This window comes from Hemicordylus capensis, chromosome 1 (assembly GCF_027244095.1).
Source record: "Hemicordylus capensis ecotype Gifberg chromosome 1, rHemCap1.1.pri, whole genome shotgun sequence".
In the NCBI taxonomy this organism is placed as follows: Eukaryota; Metazoa; Chordata; class Lepidosauria; order Squamata; family Cordylidae; genus Hemicordylus; species Hemicordylus capensis.
Window position 1 is genome coordinate 415,101,773 of NC_069657.1, and position 21,124 is coordinate 415,122,896.

A 21,124-nucleotide genomic window follows, 5' to 3' on the forward strand; every position below is an offset into this window, starting at 1 on the left:
TAAATGTGTATACTTTATCATATCCACAGCAGAGTTATCCACACAGATCAGATGGTTGCTCCACTGTTTTTCTAGCAAAGAGATTTGGGTCTCAGGTCATACATACTTAGGCCACAGACCCATTCATTGACATAGCAAGTTCTGAAGGAGCCTGGGTGCAAGAATGGAACATTGACCCCATTGGATAATTTCCCCATAGGGATCAATAAAAAACTCAAAAGGATTAATAACTTCAAAATGACTGGGCAGAAAGCTCTGAAATATCACATGGTATGAATCTGAATTAAACACTTAATGCTATCACATGATGATAGCATTAAATGTGTGGACTTTCTTTTTAAATAACTTTTTATTCAATTTTTCACAATATGAGATACACACATGCACACACAAAAAGAAAAAAAGGAAAGAAAGAAAGAAAGAAAGAAAGAAAGAAAGAAAGAAAGAAAGAAAGAAAGAAAAGAGGACTTCCATCTCATCATTAGAACAAGTATCAGTTACAATACCCAAGTCTTGCCTGTAATATAATCTTTCTCCCCCCGTTAAATCGTACGAAAGTCAGCTCTAAGGCATTTTAAAAACATTTTTGTTACCATTCAAAAGCCTAATAGAAATCCATTTTATAATATGTTTTTAGGTAAATAAGAAGAGGGTCCCACTCCTTTTTAAATGCTTCAAATTTATTTCTTAATAATGCTGTTAGCGTTGCCATTTCTGCCAACTCTAACACTTTGAGTAGCCAATCCTCTTTACTCTGGCAATGGATGTCTTTCCATTTGTATGAAAATGTCAATCTTGCAGCTGCGGTCAGATACATAAAGAGGATCCAATATTTCCTAGGCAATGAGCTATTATCAGTGCCTAATAGTATTGTTTCTGGGCTCTTAGGGAAAGTCATTTTAAACACTTTCTTAAGCTCATTGTATATTAAATCCCAATAGCCTTTAGACTTATTACAAGTCCACCACAAATGTATATAGGAACCCTCCTCTTTTTTACACTTCCAACATTTGTTTGACATGTTCTTGTACATTAAAGCCAACTTTTTAGTAGTTAGATGTCATCTGTACATCATCTTAAGATTATTTTCCTTTAAATTAGAACAGGCAGTATATTTCATGTCTTCTATCCATAGTTTTTCCCATTTCTCCAAGTCTATATTGTAACCAAAATCCTGAGCCCATTTAATCATTGAATTTTTCACTACTTCCGTTCTTGTATCTTCCAACAATAACATATCATACATCCTAGAAACTAGTTTGTCTTCCTTGTCACACAACTGTTGTTCAAATTCTGACTTTGATTGATTAAGACCTTTTTTACAATCTTGCTTGAATAAGGAGCTAATCTGGTGATACTGAAACCAAGAAAGTGTGGACTTTCAAGGATATTGGTTCACTCAATTTTTTAATGAATTTTTTAAAAATGTTTCTAAAACTGTTTTAAAGTGCCATAACTGCTTTGTTCCATGGCAAAAAGTTACAAAATGTTTAGAAATTGAATCCCCCCTTCTGTCCATTATTCAAGCCTCATTTGGAGGAAGCTGCTCTTTGTCTTCATATAGAAGGAGTAGTACCCCCATTTTTGTACCTCATGTTATAATTTGAGAATAGCTGGTCAAAAAGTCCTCAAAATCCATATGAGGGCAGCACATAATGGTAGCATGAAATGTGTGGATGTTGGAGGAGATCAGTCCACCTGTTGATTTTAATGAATTTTTGAAAATGTCATTCAAATATTATTGGCTTAAAATTAGATCCAATACAAGATTTTTTTTTTAAGGCAACAGGTTAAAAAGTAGTATCAGTACAATCCAGGAAAGAATGCAAAAGTTTGGGACTCCCCAAGGAGAGTGTTAGACAAAGGGAACATAGGAAGCTACCTAATATCAAGTCAGACCATTGGTCCATCTAGCTCAGTATTATCTGCAGACTGGCAGCAGCTTCTCCAAGGTTGAAGGTAGGGATGTGCATGGAACCGGTTCCGTGCACACATGGGGGGGGTCCCTTAAGAGTCAGTGAAGGTGCTGTCTGTCTGCCAACCCCCACCCTGCCGCTCTTCCCTCACCCTTCCAAATGGCCGATGTGCATGGAGATGAAGAATGGGATACTGCTGTCCCACTCGCCCACCTTTGGAGAGAGTGCCAGTGGGGGAAGAGCAGTGGGGTGGGGACTGGCCGGTAGGCAGAGCCTTCCCTGCCTCTTAAGGGAACCCTCCCACCTTTGAACTGGCTCAGACGCTGGTCCATGCAACCGGTTGAGTGTTCCAGAAAAGGAGCACCTGACTGGTTCCATGCACATCCCTAGTTGCCAGCAGAAGTATCTCTCAGCCCTATCTTGAAGATGCCAGGGAGGTAACTTGGAACCTTCTGCTGGCAATATGCAGGTGCTCTTCCCAGAGCAGACCCATTCCTTGAGGGAAATATCTTACAGCGCTCACATGTCTCCCATTCAAATGCAAACCAGGATGGACCCTTCTTAGCAAAGGGGATAATTCGTGCCACAAGACCAGCTTTCCTACCACTATGGAGAAGGCCCTGTGTCCAGTCAGCACAAACCTCACCTCAGAGAGCAGAAACACCAAGGGTTGGGCTTCCAGAGATAACCTCAGTGTACAGTACAGGCAAATTCATATTGGAGTAGGCAATCTTTCAGCTACTCAGGTCCCAAGTTATGAGATGCTCTAAATGTGTGCAGGAGAACTTTCAATTGTTCCTGGAAGTGACACAGTTAGAGGATCATGGGGAAAGCACTACACAAATCAACTGTATCCTGCTTTCCTTAGGCAGAGACCATTCCTTAATAGCACATTCCCCTGATACACAGTTGTGCTGCATTGAACACAGCATCTTTGAATCTGGATATCTGCTCCGTTTCAGTGTTAGATGTGCATTTTCTGTCCGCATATTATTATTAATTTATTATTAATTATTATTATTAATTCAATTTCTATACCACCCTTTCAAAAATGGCTCAGGTCGGTTTACACAGAGATAATAAATAAATAAGATGGATCCCTGTCCCCAAAGGGCTCACATTCTAAAAAAACCACAAGATAGACACCAGCAACAGTCACTGGAGGTACTGTGCTGGGAGTGGGTAGGGCCAGTTACTCTCCCCCTGCTAAATAAAGAGAATCACCACGGTAAAAGGTGCTTCTTTGCCCAGTTAGCATATGTTGGCTTGTGCTGGGATGAGTAGGTTGTTTATAGATATGTGTGGCAAACTTTTGGTTTCTACTGTTCTCTGGATCTCTCCCACTCCTTTTTCAAAATCTCTAAGAGGAGCTGTGCAATTGGGCATTCATGCATAACCATGACATCTGCTTACATATAAGCACCTCTTTCTCACTCACCCCCAACCCATGTAATGGAGACTGCTGGATTTTTAGCTAGTAGATTTGTGCAAAGCTATAGGGAAAGACATTTAAAACCTGAGGTTTTTTTGCATCGGGGAATTAAACAAAGGTGTTTTCTTGGGAGAAGAATGCCAAGAAAACACCTTTGTTTAATTCCCTGGCGCTAACAGGGACCCTGCTTACCGGTGGCACATGTAATATCCAGGTCACAGCATCCCCCATGCACATTTTGTAAATGAGTAAACTGAAGTGGACAAATCTGGCTATATTCAGACTTGTACAAATTTCAGCATCTCTGTTGATTTCAGCTAATTTTAGTGTGGGCACTAGTGAGTCTTGACTCAAACAAGGCAAGTTTCATTTAAGTCCCTGAAAGTCTCCTGTTTAATGAGCAGTGGAGACAAGCCTGATGTTTGGGGGGCTGTTGTTCTCTGTAGCTACCTCAGCTGACAGCTGCTTTACACCTTACCTGATAATCATGAGTGCTATGGCTAAAGTGAAGGCATACCAGGGTTTCTTGCAAAACACAGCATAGTCCCAGGGCATGATCTGAGGACACAGGCAAGTCTAGCTGTAGCCAGTACCTGGATGGGTGACCACTTGGGAGCCCTACGTATACCACCTTGTGTGCCATGATGGAAGAAAGTTAGCAGGGACATAGCAAGGTTGAAATGGGCCCCGAGACAAGAAGTGGAGCTAGACCCCTGGACCCCTCGCCGCCGCCTTCTCTGCCCCATTCCTTGCCACCATGTCTTTGCTATAGAATAATATGAACATGTTACAAAAACAAAAACTTCTCAGAATGCCGCTTCTCCTGCTCCTATGCAAATCAGAAGACAAGATCAGCCCTGCTGGATCAGACCCAGGGCCTATCTAGTCCAGCATCCTGTTTCACACAGTGGTCCACTGAGAAGCTCCCAGGCAAGAGCTGAGGTCATGCCCCCCTCTCCTGCTGTTGCTCCCCTGCATTTAGTGGTATTTAGTGGTTTCTTGCCTCTGAGGCTGGAGGTAGCCTATAGCCATCAGATTAGTAGCCACTGATCTAATATCACACACTCTCCAGACTCTGATCAGGTGCCAGCAGCTTGCCACTGAGTCAGGAAGGTGGGAGGACCCAGGGACATTTGTCCCGCCCCCTTGTTCAGTTCAGTTATAGATATGCTCCTGAAAGGTAGTATATGAATGGAACAAATAAAAGTGTTTCCTGTAGCCCAGAATCCTGTGCAGCATTGTGAGGCAGTTCCCACGATCAGTGGGAACCACCAGATGGGGTTATGGAGCCGGCGACGGCTGCAGGGGTCAGGGTTCGCGCGACCCCTGAAAGTTCCAGCATGCCCTGCTTGAGCGCATAGGGCATGCTGGAGAGATCCCCGAGTGGGGAGGCTGCTTTTTAGCCTCTCAGTCAGGGGTCTACTTGTGAGTTGCTGCAGTGCGAAGCCACACCGTGGCAACACATGATACGAAAGCCTGGGTTAGCGGAGCACTCGGTCTGCTAACCTGGGCTTAGGGGAGGGTAACTCTAGCGGGTTACCCGCTTTGGTGAGACCGGGCTCGGCTGCGTTCCCAGTGGTTCTCATGCGCGGGCAAAATCAGGCTAGGCTCCCTTAGCCCGATTTCACCCGATCATGAGAATCTCCTGTGTGTGCGCTTAAATATCATTTGTTTCAGTGGGATTTAATTGTGCATTGTTTTGGAGCTGAAAATTGCAAAGTCCCTGAACATTCAAGGCTAAACTAGATGTGACATTAAATGCATCTTCTGTTCATTTTCTACCAGGCCCTTTGTCCATCCTGTTCCCCTAACTTTTGTACCAAGGAGGACTCCAAGTGTTCGAGGAGCAGCAAAGGCAAAGGTAAAGGGGGAATCTCTAGGTTGCTACTCCATAAGCCAGCTCAGTGGCCATGCCCTGGGAAGTCACAGGTCAACATCCTGACTAGTACTGCATTTGTGCAACAAAGTTGTGCTCATGCAAGAAGATTGCACAGCTGTACTAAATCACAGGGACTTTTGGAATTACAATCTTGTTCAAAAGTTATCAGCAAAACATGGGGGGCGGGGCGCATGCCACAAGGTGTACTTTATTGTTAGCACAACATTACGGTAGTTTGGAACACAAACTCTAGACTTAATGCAAATAGCTAGGACAACAGCCATGCATTTGCGCAACATTCTGGTGCAAACACAGTGTTAGAATGTCAGCCACAGCCAATCAGGGCTCACATTTACTGCATGTAGTGTGAAGTGGCCCTCAGTAACATGATCAACTCTGGTTCGTATTTTATTGCATGCAGAGTGTTTTTTTAGATGTTTAAATCCTCTAAATACACTTTTCCATTCTGTAGTGTATAAGTTAGTGAATAAATGAACTTGGAATTCTACAAGAACCCACCTCTGCCTTTCTGTATCTACTCTGAGCGTTTTCTTACAAAACAGCTGTCTGGCTGGAGCAAAGACTAGAAAGGTTGCTCAGTGCCAAACACTGCTCTGCTTCTTCCACTCTGTTACATTTAATCAGGGTTTGTAATTAATCTACCTTGTGTATTACGCTATGTCCAACCATCAATATTAATAAAATCTTTACTTCCTTTAAACACTCTGAAAGAATTTATTCATTTCATAATTTATTTATTTCAGAGCGGAGCCATCTGGCCCTCTCTACCTCACCAGGAGAAGTTCCTCAGTAAAGCAGATTCCATCTGTTTCTGAAATTCTTGTGTGGTATTACACAGGGGTAAGCCTGAAGAGGCATTTCACCAATACAGTGGATGAAATAAAATTGGATCTCTCTGGGGTTCCTTCTTTATTATATTGATAAAATCCCCTTAGTGTTGTGTTGTTCTTTCAGAAAATAATGTATTCAAATACTCCGTAATGCAAATATCGTTCATTTAGTAAGTATTTGAAACTACAAGCATTCAACAAGGCTATTAACAGGACCAAAAACTGGGAGCAGGTTTGGGAGCGATGAGCTCTCCCAATTTTGGGTTGTGTGGGAATAGTCTGGGAAACATACCAGTGGGGATTTGAACCAGCAACCTCTTGCTTCCTAGGAAAGTTACTTCTGCTCTGCGCCATTAGGTAGCTTGGGAATAAAGGCAGAATATGTGCCCTTTCTCAGGATCAAGAACTTGGGTGGGAGGAAGTGTGGGGAGGAAGGCTATAGAAGCTTGTCTCCCCCTCAGATAACGGATTCCCAGTTTCTGGGAGCGTGGATTGCACGTCCAGATGATCTGCTGCTGTCCCTGGCAGTGTGGAGCTGCAGGGGCCGGTACACGTCCCAGCCCTTAGAAATCCCACATGCACCGTGCAAGTGTGCAGTGCATTGCGGGTATCCCCCCGGTGATGGGTGGGTGCCCCGCAGTGTCAGTGCTGAAAGGACTGTTAAAAGTTTAACGGTCAGTTAAACAGGGTTAATGGAGCACTCACTTCCTTAACTTGTTTAACAATCAGGCTACATAGCCAGGTCTGCCACCAAAGCGCTGCTGGGAGCTGCACAGCTCCTGGCGGTTCTCATGGCTGCCTTAACCCTGTCTTGGCTGCTCATTAGAACAGCCTTGAGAAGTGATTGTGTGGGAGACCGGAGCTGGATATGACAAATGTTCCTTTTCCTGTGGTCAAATACTGGGTAGGAGGCACTGTCCTACCCAGCTTCTGTCCCACACAATCACTTCTCCCTCTTCCTATCTAGTAGTTCACTCCCACACAACCAAAAATTGGGAGCATGCACAGCTCCAAAACCTGGGTAGGTCACTTGTCCTACCCAGCTTTCAGTTGTGTGAACAGCCTCAACATGTTTCATTATGATCAGAAGGTTCTGGAACATTGAAATTAAACAAAAAATCCCTTTTGATTGTGTGAACCCAGCCAGTATATTCTTAAAAAGTACTGTTAATGTTCTGACATGTGTAGAGTCTATTAACATGACCAAGTGGGTAGATGGATGGTGGGTGGTGGGTGGGAGGCAGGGTTCCACCTACCCTCCTCCCAGATGATCCTCAGTGACTTCGTGGGTGTGTCATTGTGTGCCCATCTGATCAGTGCTGCTCCATGCAACATGGCTCCTTGTAGGTTGGGACTTATTGTCCCACCCTCCAGGAATCCCACAATGCACTATGCAGTAAGCGTGGTGCATTGGGGGATACCCTGTGAGATGGGTGCTCTAAGCACCCGTCTGTGTATGCCTGGGATGCATGCAACCCTAGCATACACACGACCCCATACCTGGGGTAAAGGATGCACTTGCACCCTTTAACCCATGTATAAGCCTGTGAATAAAACCTGGGCTTGTGGGGAAGGCAGCACCAGGATCGGGCTTAATCCCAGCACTGCACAGGAGTAGCCCTACCCAGGTAGGGCTGCTGGCGTGCATAGCTTTGTAACGCCATTTCATTAAGCTCTTACACGGTGTTCCTTATTTTGGAGCTCTTTAAGTGGCAAGTCTAGCTAAAAGGGGTTGAAGGCTTACACAGAATAAAGAGACCAAAAAGACAGAAATGACAGAATAACCTAGTAAAAGGACTGCTTAACTTCCCTATTATCACAAGGAAGTAGGTGTGATATTAAAGGCCTTCCTTAATTCTGATTTTTCCTAGCAACTTGATTGTAGTGATTTTAGCTCTTCCTACATGAGCAGCTAGCAGTAGAATTCTAAGCCTTCAGCTTGCAAAACTGTACTAGTAGTGGTGGTGGTGGTGTGGTATTTGAAATATATGCCTGGAAGCAGAAGTGAGCATGGACTTCTGAATTAAATAACATCCATATCCATTGCTTTTAAGCATACTCTTTCCTACAAAATTACATTAGTGGAAAATGGGAGACAGTCATCTCCGAACTCTGTCTCATAAAAATCACTGGCATATTTTTGCACACGGAAAGGATTATTAAAATTGGCCTGTTTAGACGAAGAAAGGAAAAGAGATTGAATGAAGGCTACACCATAGATGAGTGAGTGGATTAGAGTGAATTGGAAGTACTCTTTTTAACCTTAATATATGCAGAGTACCATCAGCAACTGAAAACTCCAGCAGCTTCAGTGATGGCTTGCTTGGCATAGGTTATGTTGATCCTGGGGCCAGAGATATTTAAAAGAAACCCAGAAAGAAAGATTAATCTGATAAAGGCATTGCCAGTTCTAATCGGACTGATGGAAAAATGTGGTAGAAAGGTAAGCAGCAACACAGGGTGAATTATCATGAATAGATGAACTGCCTTGAAGCTGGAGCAATCAAATAGATAGCCCTCACATATAAAAATTACTGCATCTCTTATTCATCAACACCTTTGTGCAAGTGTATTCTGTTCAGCCCCTTGAACAAAGAACAAAAGCACTCAGATTTATTTGGTGAAATTAAATCCTAACACAAGAGACTTGCCTTGGGTTGCTACTCTTCACTTACCAGAATTAAAGAACATCCGTTCTCTGTTGTAGCATAGAAATGCAAAACTTTCAAAAGTTTGAATTTGTTAAAAAGTACAAAGAGACAGCAAAATATACTTGTTTTTTAAAAAATAATCTGACATCTTCGATTTGTACTGCTGTCATTTAGAAAATGAAATATGTGTTGCACCTGCCCCTGCGGGCTTGGTTCTCCTTCCTTTGTGTTCCAGAAATTATCATCAGATGTTATGGAACAGTAAAATAATGTGGCCATGTATACTCTAGCATTTAGCCACTGTCTATATCCAAAGTACTTTTTTGCTTGTCAACCAAGTTCTATGAACTATGAATGCTTAAGAAACACACCAGTATAGCAGGGAAATGCTACAATGGTATATAAACGGTGATATCCTCTCAGAGTGCCCTATATACTGGTGATAAAAGAGGCAAGGATCAGCAAAGTCAGGGGTGGTAGGGAGAGAGAGAGCGCAAAACAGCGGGGGTAAGATCTGGAACTAGAAACTGGGATTATTGATACAACCTACTGGGTGGACAGGTAGGGGTAAGGCTGCGCAATCCCCGCCTTCCTTTTCCCTCCAGACAATCAAGAAAAGGTCCCTGGGAGCACAGAGCATGCAACCACATGGCAAGCGGCATGCAGCTCCAGAGGCCAGGATGACAGGTCCCAGTCTCTGGGTATCGCACAATGTACTGCGTGCCAAGTGCAGTGCTTTGGGGGATTCCCATAGGAGACAGGAACTCTAGGCTGTCATGTGTCTCCTCGAGCTGAAGGCAGCTGGAGGAGACAGATGATCAGGAAGCCTGAGTTAAGGGAGCATTTGCTTCCTTAACCCTGATTAGGAACCAGGCTAAAAAGCCAGGCTAGGTGGCATTGCCTTGCCAGGATTGGGCGTGATCCTGGCAGTTCTTACGCACAGCCTAACCCAGGCTGAGCTTCCGTAGCCTGGGTCAGGCTGTGCGTGAGAACAGCCTCACTACATGAGTTGGGTAGATCACATGATTACTTCCAAGGTCAGGACTGGCATACCCATTGAAATCAAAGGGATTTATAAGGAAGTATATTTAGGATTGGTATATAAATATATTGGTTTCCATAGTGCCATGCCAATTAAAAAAAAAAAGTACCTTCTTGTGAGTACTACACCAGATTCTCAATAGAGTGAATCATGTAGAGATTTATTTATTTATTTATTTGAAACATTTGATATACCGCCCACTCTGAAGACTCTGGGCGGTGTACAAAAACATGCAAAACAAAACAGCATTACAATTACATTCTAAATAAAACTAAAGTAACTAACGGTGGGGGAGGGGGGGAATAGATAAACTACAGGGTAAAAGCCTGGTGAAAAAGTAAAGTCTTCAATAAAGATTTAAAAATCAACAAAGAAGGAGCTAAACGAATCTGCAGGGGAAGGGAATTCCAGAGGAGTGGGGCGGCAACCGAGAAGGCCCTTTCATTGGTTCCAGCTCCCCGAACCGCTCGGAAATCGGGGACCGACAAAAGGGTCATCTGACCAGATCTGACCGGACAGGATGTAACTGAATAGGAGAGGCGGGTCTGTAGGTAAACAGGTGCCAAACCCCGCAAGGCTTTGAAGGTCAAAACCAGGACCTTAAATTGAACTCGGTAGCGGATAGGCAACCAGTGCAATGACTGCAGCAGAGGTGTTACCCTGTCATATTTTCTGGCACCCATAAGTAAATGAGCCGCTGCATTCTGGACCCGTTGTAGCTTTCCAATCATCCTCAAAGTTAACCCTAGATAGAGGGCGTTACAATAATCTAGGCGGGAGATAACAAGGGCATGGGTCACTGTCATTAATGCTTGCTGATCAAGGTAAGGTCATAATTGACGAATCAGATGGAGCTGGGCAAAGGCACTCTGGCTGCAGCCTCCACCTGCTGTTCAAGCAGGAGGTGCGAATCCAAAATGACCCCCAAGTCACATGCAAGCTCCTTCGGGGGCAGTGCCACCCCATCTAAAACAAGGTGCACATCCAGCTGTTGGCCAGTACGAGGGCTGAGTAAGAGTAGTTCAGTCTTGGTGGGATTCAGTCTGAGCTTATTTTGATTCATCCAGACCTTAACAGCTTCCAGGCATCGGGTAAGCACAAAAACAGCATCTCCAGAATGGTCTGGGATGGCAATATACAGCTGAGTATCATCAGCGTATTGATGAAATCTCACCCCAAACTGGGAAATGAAACTGACCCAGTGGCTCCACTGACCCAGCGGCTCCACGGAACTACTGTAAGACAGTGCCCCCGAGATGACAAGACACGATTAATAACAAGCAGAAGTTGTTATTTTTATTTTTGTTTATTTTCCATTGAAGAAAAATGCTACACTTCAAAGCCAACTGTAAAGACAAATACTATTATTATCTAAGTAAATACATTTACCTAATTGTTCAAGTTGTTGAACTCACTCCAAAAATGCCTTCGATTTCAATCTTGTCAATGGAAAAAAACTGACGTGAGATTTTAAATACACAAGAGTTTGTGAATTTGGAAAAGAAAGAGGGAGATCTTTCTGTACAGATGTTTTCAGCTGCCCCTCACAAAAACTACCAGAGCTTATGATGGTGGCAATTTAAGTGGATGTCTTACTCACTGATTGATTTGGAGCTATTCATCCAGAATTCCAAAACTAGGTTACATACTGGGGCCTTCAGTAGGTAAAGGTCAGGAAGTCCATGGTGACCAGAAACAACATGTTTGCTTTACATTTTCCAAAAAAACCCACTACTAGCTTTTAAAATGTCATACACTTGCTTGGTGGAGAAACATTTACACTATTGTTCCAGTTCTGGAATAGGTTTTGCCAAACCTTCCAAACAGAGGAATTGATGGTACCACAGTCAGGAAGTCCTAGAAGAAAACAAAAGGCAAACATTTGAGAAAATTAAATCTGATTGTTCGTATTATGTTGACTGCTGTCCAGATAGGATAATACTTTCTCCCAGTCTTCTCCCTGAGCACGGTTGGAGAATGATTTTGCACCTTCCCACCTGACACACTGGGTGTGCATGGATATTCGTGTGTGTGTGTGTGTGTGTGTGTGTGTGTGTGTGTGTGTGTGTGTGTGTTGGTGTGTTTCTGAGAATAGCATATGTGCAAAAATTCCAATATGCACAGGCCTGAAAAATGCAGTTGAGTTTCTTCTTACAATCTGAGAATTGACTGTGATTCTAGAGGGCAGGCTGCAGGGAAGGCTGGTTTAACGTACCTTCCCTGCAGACGAGCAGTTCTTCCTCCTTGGGTGGGTGGATCGCACACCCAGACAAGCACCGGCTCCTGCCAGGAACTCCAAGGGTCAGGGTGCCTGGGTGTGTTGCCTCATGTTGCCCTGCCCTCCCCCCACAAGCTCCAATAATGCACCGCGCGGTGCATTATGCGGATCCCCCTCCCCTCCTTGAGTCTGTCAGCCACAGCTAGAAGCAGTCGCGGATGACACACAAGCAGATGTACGGGGTTAGGAGGAGAGCACTCGCTCTCCTAGCCCCATTTAGAGGGGGGGGATCCACAATTGGGTTTGCCACTGTGGTGCCGACAGGATCAGGCACAATCCCGGAGGTGCACAAGTGCATGCAAAACTAGGCTGGGCTCCCTTAGTCTGGTTCTGCATTCACATGTGAATAGCATCATAGAAGCATAGAGTTGAAGGAGGTATTTGCCATTGTTCAAATTAGTGTTATTTGAAGTAGATCCACCAGGTGATTATGCTGCAGTTCCTACTGCAGATGTTTTAACTGCAGTGTAGCTGTCAAACTGCATGTGACATGAGAGATCTGTGGCTGGATCTCCTGATGGCTTTTGCTTTACTTCAGCAAATGGGGGCTGCTAATTTGTTTGGGATAGAAGTGCTTTGAGAGGGGGTTAACCCTTTCCTCTTGTCCCGTTCCATGGATGAAAACGCTCCCCCAAGTTGTTATCTGATTGGAGGGGGGCGAGGAGAATTTCCTGTATTATACCTGCCTTTTTCCTCTACCATGGCGAGTATTTGTGGAGAGGATTAGATCAGGAAAATTGCAGGAGCAGAAAAGGTTAGCCAATCTTATCCCCACCCAACCCTATGCCACTTCCTCTCCCCATCTCTGTTTTGAAATGCAGAACAAGTTGTTCTGGTAAGAACTAAACTGCCTACTTGCCTTTCACTATAATCTTAATTGAGAATTACCATCCCCACAAGTTAGCCCACTTCAGCTTTAAATGTTGACATGCCCACCATCTTGAATTGGGGTGGATGACATAATCACAAACTACACTATTGAGGTGTCCCTATATGTCACTCACTACAACTGTACTAAATTTGGTTCAAATCAGTTAGGCAGTCCACAAATTAGCCCACTTTCGCCTCAAACATTCACATGTCCACCATCTTGGGGCAGATGACATCATCAAAAACTATGCAGTTGATGTGTCCCTATGTGTCACTCACTACAACTAAACCAAATTTGGTTCAGATTGGTTAGATGATCCACAAGTTAGCCCACTTGCACCTCAAATGTTCACACATCCACCATCTTGAATCGGGGTGGATGTTCCTATGTATCACTCACGACAACTGTATCAAATTTGGTTCATATTGGTCCAGGCATTGCGAAGTTGATGAGTGGGTAATAATACACACAATGCCAGGTGATCTTATAAGCTTGCTTTCCATAGGCTAAAGAGACATCAGGAGATCTGATGGCAGATGCTTCACATCACATATGCTTTGCCCATGAGTTTAAGCAGGCTGTGTTTTGCTTATTTCAATGAGAAGGAAATTCCATAAGTCCATTGGATCAGATTGTTTGTGGTGCCTCATATTAACAAACAGATACAAACAGATACATACAAACAAACAGGTACGTTCGTATAAATTGGAATTAAAAAAAGTCTTTTAAAAGTAAAACCTATTTCAAATTATATCAAAGAAACCTAACACATTGCACACATTTCATTAACCTATTTCTAAGAAGAGAAAGGTTTTGTGCTTTCACAAATGTGGAAATATTTTGGAACGTGTTAAGGCTGAACAGAGAGGTATGGGCCATGAGTTGTGTGAGCAGTAATAGCAGAGGAAGAAATTGTGCCAGTTTTTAGACAAGGAACCATGGAAAGTCCCACACATTGGGCTGGTTCTCACTGCTGACATCTGGGTAGGAGGAGCATCCAGCTAGGCTCCAAGCCCTGTGCACGCTTGCAAAAAATGGTTGTGTGTCAGCAAAAACTGAGGCAGGAGGAATGGGGAGTGACTGTGCAGTGGGAAGGACAGGGGTGGCCAACCCACACTGTGTACCCAGCACGGTATCAAGAGTGGAGGGAAAGCACACTCTGCACCATCCTATCCAGATCGTGGCTGCTAGCACATCATCACTTCTCCCTCTTCCTACTTCGATCTTTGCCAACAAATATTGGGCCCTCCTGCCGGCTCCTGAAGGATCAGCATGCTTATTGGACTGCAAGGCGACAGGAAGGGAGGCCACGATGTGCCCATCCCTGCCAAGAGCCGGTGGCGCCCACTCGCTGAGCACAGGGAGAGCGAGGAAGCTGGAGAACTGGCTGTCCAGGGCTGGGCCAGCATGGACCGAAAGGCTGTCATGTGTTTGTGGAGGAGAGAGGGCTCTCCCGCCCCTTTGCTATGGGTGCTGTGTGATAGTGCCAGAAGTGGGGGCAGGGCTGAGAATCGCGGCCAGGGAAACAAGTAGAGGGACAGAATGGCCAGAAGGGGAGAGGCTCAGGGTTGCCTTGAATGCAGGGCATTATTTAAAGGGCGTTTGGCCGGGGATGAACTGGTCAGCAGAGGTAGGAGCTGGAAGGCCTTGAAGGCTCCCGGGAAGGAGCTGGGCAACCCCTTTATGCCCATTCTCTCTTTTGGATTCTTCAGAGTATATTTACGATGAGAGCTAGAATTTCCCCCCTTTCAAAACACAGAGATCCTCATTAAAAACAGTTTTGTGCAAGAGTAAAAGTATACTAGTCTCAGAGCATACATATAGCTCTCTTTATCCAGTGCTCACCGAATGCGACACCTGGGAGCTACTCTGTATTAATTACATCAAAATATGAATTCCACTGGAGGTATGCAGAGGGAGGAGGAGAACAAAATGGTAATTTATGAGGAAGTAAAGCAGAAATATGATCAGAAGAAGAAAAACAGCTGTCAGTATTCCTCTATCAGTATACCTCTGTGCCTAACCCTCTTGTCAAGATAAAACACGGATTGGTCATGTCTGACCCCTGGAATAAGCACTGATCTGAGAGAGCAGACGGCTTCTGCAATGAGGATGACTTGCCAGACAATAACAACTGACTGCCAGAATTAGCTCCTTGGGACAATTTAGGTGCCTTTGAAGGGAATGGCTTTTTGAGCTGGAACTAAGCCCATGCCCAGCTTCAAATTCAAGTCAACGTGACGAAGAGGGAGTGTGCTGTGCCATTCACTCTCTCAGCGTAAGATGACTTTATGTTGGCAGCTGTACTGCTTATCTGGTTGTTTAAAAGCCATTTCACTGCACACGCACAGCTGAATATTTAAACAACTGGATCTGATCATGGGACAGCGGGTGGTGAAGGCCTGCCTAGCTGACTGACTACAGCTGGGCAGGATCTCACCACCTCATGAGGCAAATCAATATTCTGTTCATGGAGATGTGGGGTTAGCCAAGTGAAAGTGCATGTGAAGATTTAAGTGATTCTCACTGTAATGTTCCTAACATTAAAAAACAAAACAAAAAAATGCATAAGGAATAAATTTAACAGCAAAACCTATATGCTTAAAGAGAAAATTTTGGACAGGTGATCATTACATTGCACACGTGTCAAAAGTTTAAATTTATTTGAGAGAGAGAGCGAGAGAGCGCGCCCAAATAATTTCTATGTACAAAATCTAGGCAGGCAGGAACTGAGGATATTTAACATATTTTAAAATTATGATGCCTCATCTGGGGAACGGAGAGGCTTACTAATTACTGCTATTTCTTTAAAACCATAACAGTCACTTACAATCAATTAATATAGGATCCTGAGAAATCCTAGAGTGTCAATCAGTTTTTGACTTTAAAATGGCAAAAACAGATATAAGTGGACACCTCCTGACTAAAGGGCAACCTCCAACAATATAGGATGGAGTACTTCAAGTATCTTTTGTCTGTGATTTTTATAGAAAGATTAAAGATAGATTGTTCGAAGCTGCACAAAGTTAGTAACCTTCTAGCAGTCAATTTCGTCATGATTTCAGCGTGCCCAATTCCCCTCACATAGTGTACCACAGTAGCAAGATTTCATGTCAATCCAGTAAAACACTATAAATAAAACAACACAGTGCTCCAAGTGCATATTTCAAGTCTATGGCATGATGAAAGTTCAAGAAACACGTGCATTTGAGGGGAAAGAACTCCTGTCATTTTGCTTCAAACACAGGATGTGCAATCCTTAATTTATCCACAGAATATTCATAGGCCGATTCTACATTTATAATCCCTATGGTTATATTTAAAATTGTGCAACACAGAATGTCCTTATTCTGCCTACATATCAGCCGTACATTTAAATGCTAGTAACTGCTAGTTACATGATTTTTTAAAAGAACTATTTGCTACAGTTCTCCGTTTTATTTTGAATAAACCACCTGGGGGCATTTCATAGCATAGATATTTGAGGAGGACTCAGTGGGAAGTTCTGCTTAAAAATCAATGGCACAAATATGGCTCCTTCCATTTAACTCTAGGGGTTCTCGTCTATGTCCTTCCTCCAATCCTAATGCCAGTAATGGCAAAATTAGAGCTTTGAACTGAGAAGCTGCAAGACATTCCATGACCTTTTAATGGCCATGCAGTGCAATTTAAGAGGGGGAGGGGCGGAGGGAGAGAAACAAACATGACAATCTGCTATTAAAGTTAAATGTTGATCCAGCGAAGACCGGGCTTCCCTCATAAATGTATTAGTACTGGTTAACACTTCCAACTAGTACAATGGCTTCTGACATGACAAAATGAGTATAACAGCCCCTTCTGTCAATACAACACAAATGTCATTTCAAGTGCTCAAAACCACTAAGCTACCCTAAAAAAGATTGATTTATCTGCTCCAATGTTTCTTTGGGGCAAACTTTCCTCACAACTGAAACCAATTAGTGGGCCTGGCACTTGTAGTGCAGAATGTAGGTCAGCGTCAAGTAATAAAAAAGTATTGACTTTTCTCTGTCTGTAAGCAGCATGAAAGGGGTGCCATGGCCTTGTCGTATATGAAAAGAGCTCCATTAATTTCACTTATTTCAACAAGGGCTGTCAAATACTAATGCTTCTATTGCACTTTTCACACAAAGTACATTGACACCAATACTGGCCTCAGTGAAACAGGTTTAAAATATTTCAGCTAGTGAAAGGGGCCTACACTATAATTTTCAATTCCCACTAGTACATTTTGGACACCTTAAGTAGCATTGCTCACAAGAACTATCGAGAGAAATGAGATGGGATATTAATCATGACCAACAATTACTTCCTATGGCCAAAGGGAACTAATTCTTATGTATAATCCTACCAAAATAATCATCCAGAATGTGGGACATTTCCTTTTTATGGAGCAGGCACACACTATCCGTTGCAGCTTGATGTCAATAAAGATCCACAGATTGCTGATGAATCTCCTGCAATCTTACAGTAAAAAGTTGCAAAAGTAGCACAGGACATTTTTTGTCTCCTTGGTATTTTGTTCCCTGATGAGTAGCATCGGTCCTATGAAAACTATAGTTAGGTGCTCCAGTCCAGTAATTTTACTGGTACAAAACTGCTGCCATGAATATAGAATTTCTCTGCCTGAGTAGTCCTCGACTCATTTCAGTGAGGGGACTTAATCCACAGGTGCAAATGAACATAGGAAGTTGCCTTATATCAAGTCAAACTATTGATCCATCTAGCTCAGTATTGTCAACACTGACTGGCAGTGGCTCTCCAAGGTTTCAGGCAGAAGTTTCTCCCAGCCCTACCTGGAGATGCCAGGGACGGAACCTGGAATCTTCTGCATGCAAGACTGAAGGTCTACCACCAGGAAGTGATAGACCTTCCACTCTACCACCAGGGGTGGTCAAGGTATTGCGGTGCCTGAGATAAGGTGCAAAATGCTGCCTTGGCCTGTGCCCTAGTTGAAGGTTAACCTTCTTGCAAAACTCACTCTTGCTAGCTCAGGCGACAGGGAAGAGGGAAGGTTGCTAGCAGCCCCCCTTCTCTCCTTGTGCTTAATAATAATAATAATAATAATAATAATAATAATAATAATAAACATAAATACACTTTATGTGTTAGCCACCCAATTGTTATACTCTAAATAGCCAATAAAAATAGTTATGAAGGTAGAATGCCAGCAGGGGAGGGGCTGCTTCCCAGTGTATTGCACAGAATGTCGCATGTATGACTATCTACCTGAGAGGCAGAAGTCGTGGGTGAGCGCTTGGTGCAAAGAGTTCCTGGCTCTCAGGGAACAAGTTAGTTTCCTTGGCCAAGGTGGCTGACCTGGAGAAGCTCAGGGAGGCAGAGAGGTGTCTGTATGAGACCCTCAGGGATGTGGTAGAGGCATCCCACTCCCATGCTGATGGCACTTCTGCTGTCATGGAGAATGAGGGTCTCAGGGAAGGAGGACATCAGTCTGAAGAAGAGGGGGAAGCTCCCTTAGCAGGGACCCCTTCCTCGGGTGATACGCCCATATTATTATTGTTGTTGTTATTTATTCAGGTTCTGTACTGCCCTTCCAAAAATGGCTCAGGGAGGTTCACACAGAGAAATAATAAATAAATAAGATGGATCCCTGTCCCCAAAGGGCCCACATTCTAAAAGAAACATCAGATAGACACCAGCAACAGTCACTGGAGGTACTGTGCTGAGGGTGGATAGGGCCAGTTACTCTTGCCCTGCTAAATAAAGAAAATCACTATGTTAAAAGGTGCCTGATGCGAAGGTTGCAGATGTCACACTGCATCTAGTTGGGTGTTGGGCAGTGCTGGGGAGGAGTCAGCTGTTGTGGTGCATGTTGGCACCAACGATGTTGGGAAATGCAGTCGGGAGGTCCTGGAAGCCAAATTTAGTCTGCTAGGTAGCATACTGAAATCCAGGACCCCCAGGGTAGTGTTCTCTGAAGTGCTACCTTTTCCACGTGCAGGGACAGCAAGACAGGTGGAGCTGAGGGGTCTGAATACGTGGATGAGATGGTGGTGTTGGAGGAGATGTTTAGATTCATTAGGAGCTGGGATACATTTTGGGGAAAGTGAAGCTCCACTTGAAACAAAATGGAACCAGACTGCTGGCGCTGAAATTCAAGCAGAGCAGCTTTTAAAATGACACCTGGGAGATTGCCGGCAGGAACAGGGTGGTATCTGCTTTGGCTGGCAAAATCCCCTAAGGTGTAAGAGTAAACATGTTTCGGATAAACCAGAAGGGGACATAGTAGAGCCAGGAGTTGAGTAGAAGGAAGCGCAGGACAGCTTGCCAAATAGGTCAAATGATGGTAAGAGGGATGGCACACACCAACATCAGGTGAGAGACCCAGAGTATAGGTGTCTGTATACCAATGCCAGAAGCCTCCGAATCAAGATGGGTGAAGTACTTGGTTACTAATGAAAACATAGATATAGTGGGTGTAACAGAAACCTGGTGGTATGGTGAGACCCCGTGGGACACGATTATCCCTGGATATAAACTGTATAGAAGGGACAGGGAGGGGAAGATTGGGGGAGGAGTGGTGCTGTATATCAAAGAAGGGATGGATTCCAATTAGCTAGAAAACCTAGGTGGACCAGAGTCCTCCACAGAATCATTATGAGTAACATTACGAGGACTGGAAGGAAATGTGTTACTAGGGACATGCTATCGCCCTCTGGATCAAAGCACTGAGAATGACCTGGAGTTGGAGAAACAAATAAGACAGGCATCAAAGAGAGAAAGGGCAGTAATAATGGGTGACTTCAACTACCCACACATAAACTGGGTAAATTCACATTCAAGTAATGACAGAGAGTCCAAATTTCTAGATGTACTAAATGACTGTGCCTTAGAACAGTTAGTCGCAGAACCAACCATAGAGATGGCGACTTTGGATTTAATACTTTGTGGTGCCCAGCACCTGGTGCAAGATGTCAGAGTTGCAGAACCATTGGGTAGCAGTGACCATAGTGTGATCCAATTCAGCATATATGTGAGTGGAGAATTGTCAAGGGAATCTAACACAGATGCGTTGGACTTCAGAAGAGGAAACTTCTCAAAAATGAGGGGACTGGTAAGAAGGAAGATGAAAGGGAAAGTCAAGAGGGTCAAATAACTCCGGATAGCATGCAACTGATTTAAAACCACAGTACTAGAAGCACAGCTGGAATGTATACCAAGGAGGAGGAAAGGTACGACGAAGTTCAGGAGGATGCCAGCGTGGCTAACAAGTAGAGTCAGGGAAAACATAAAAGGGAATAAGACTTCCTTCAGAAAATGGAAGTCCTGCCCAAATGAAGAGAACAGGAAGGAACATAAACACTGGCAAAAGAAATACAAGAACACAATAAGGGATGCAAAGAGAGAATCTGAGGAGCATATAGCTAGAAGTGTCAATGGGAATAACTAAAACTTTTTAAAATACAGGTGAAACTCGAAAAATTAGAATATCGTGCAAAAGTTCATTAATTTCAGTAATGCAAATTAAAAGGTGAAACTGATATATGAGATAGACGCATTACATGCAAAGCGAGATAAGTCAAGCCTTAATTTGTTATAATTGTGATGATCATGGCGTACAGCTCATGAGAACCCCAAATCCACAATCCCAGAAAATTAGAATATTGTGAAAAGGTTCAACAGTCTAGGCTCCAGGTGTCCCACTCCAATCAGCTAATCAATCCATAACACCTGCAAAGGGTTCCTGAGCCTTTAAATGGTCTCTCAGTCTGGTTCATTAGGAATCACAATCATGGGAAAGACTGCTGACTTGACAGTTGTGCAGAAAACCATCATTGACACCCTCCATAAGGAGGGAAAGCCTCAAAAGGTAATTGCAAAAAAAGTTGGATGTTCCCAAAGTGCTGTATCAAAGCACATTAATAGAAAGTTATGTAGAAGGGAAAAGTGTGGAAGAAAAAGGTGCACAAGCAGCAGGGATGACCGCAGCCTGGAGAGGATTGTCAGGAAAAGGCCATTCAAAAGTGTTGGGGACTTTCACAAGGAGTGGACTGAGGCTGGAGTTAGTGCATCAAGAGCCACCACACACAGACGGATCCTGGACATGGGCTTCAAATGTCGTATTCCTCTTGTCAAGCCGCTCCTGAACAACAAACAATGTCAGAAGCGTCTTACCTGGGCTCAAGAAAAAAAGAACTGGTCTGTTGCTCAGTGGTCCAAAGTCC

At 43.8% G+C, this 21,124-nt stretch overlaps 1 protein-coding gene across 1 annotated transcript in view; it reads right to left on the minus strand.

Annotated features, from left to right (window-relative positions):
• Positions 1 to 11,045: 11,045 nt before the first annotated feature.
• The window catches only part of SPATA17 (spermatogenesis associated 17), a 139,359-nt gene continuing 129,280 nt past the window's right edge, over positions 11,046 to 21,124 (minus strand). Inside the window, 1 exon segment of the mRNA XM_053309011.1 lies at positions 11,046 to 11,628. Coding sequence (XP_053164986.1) covers positions 11,548 to 11,628 — 81 coding nt within the window. The 3' untranslated portion in view covers positions 11,046 to 11,547.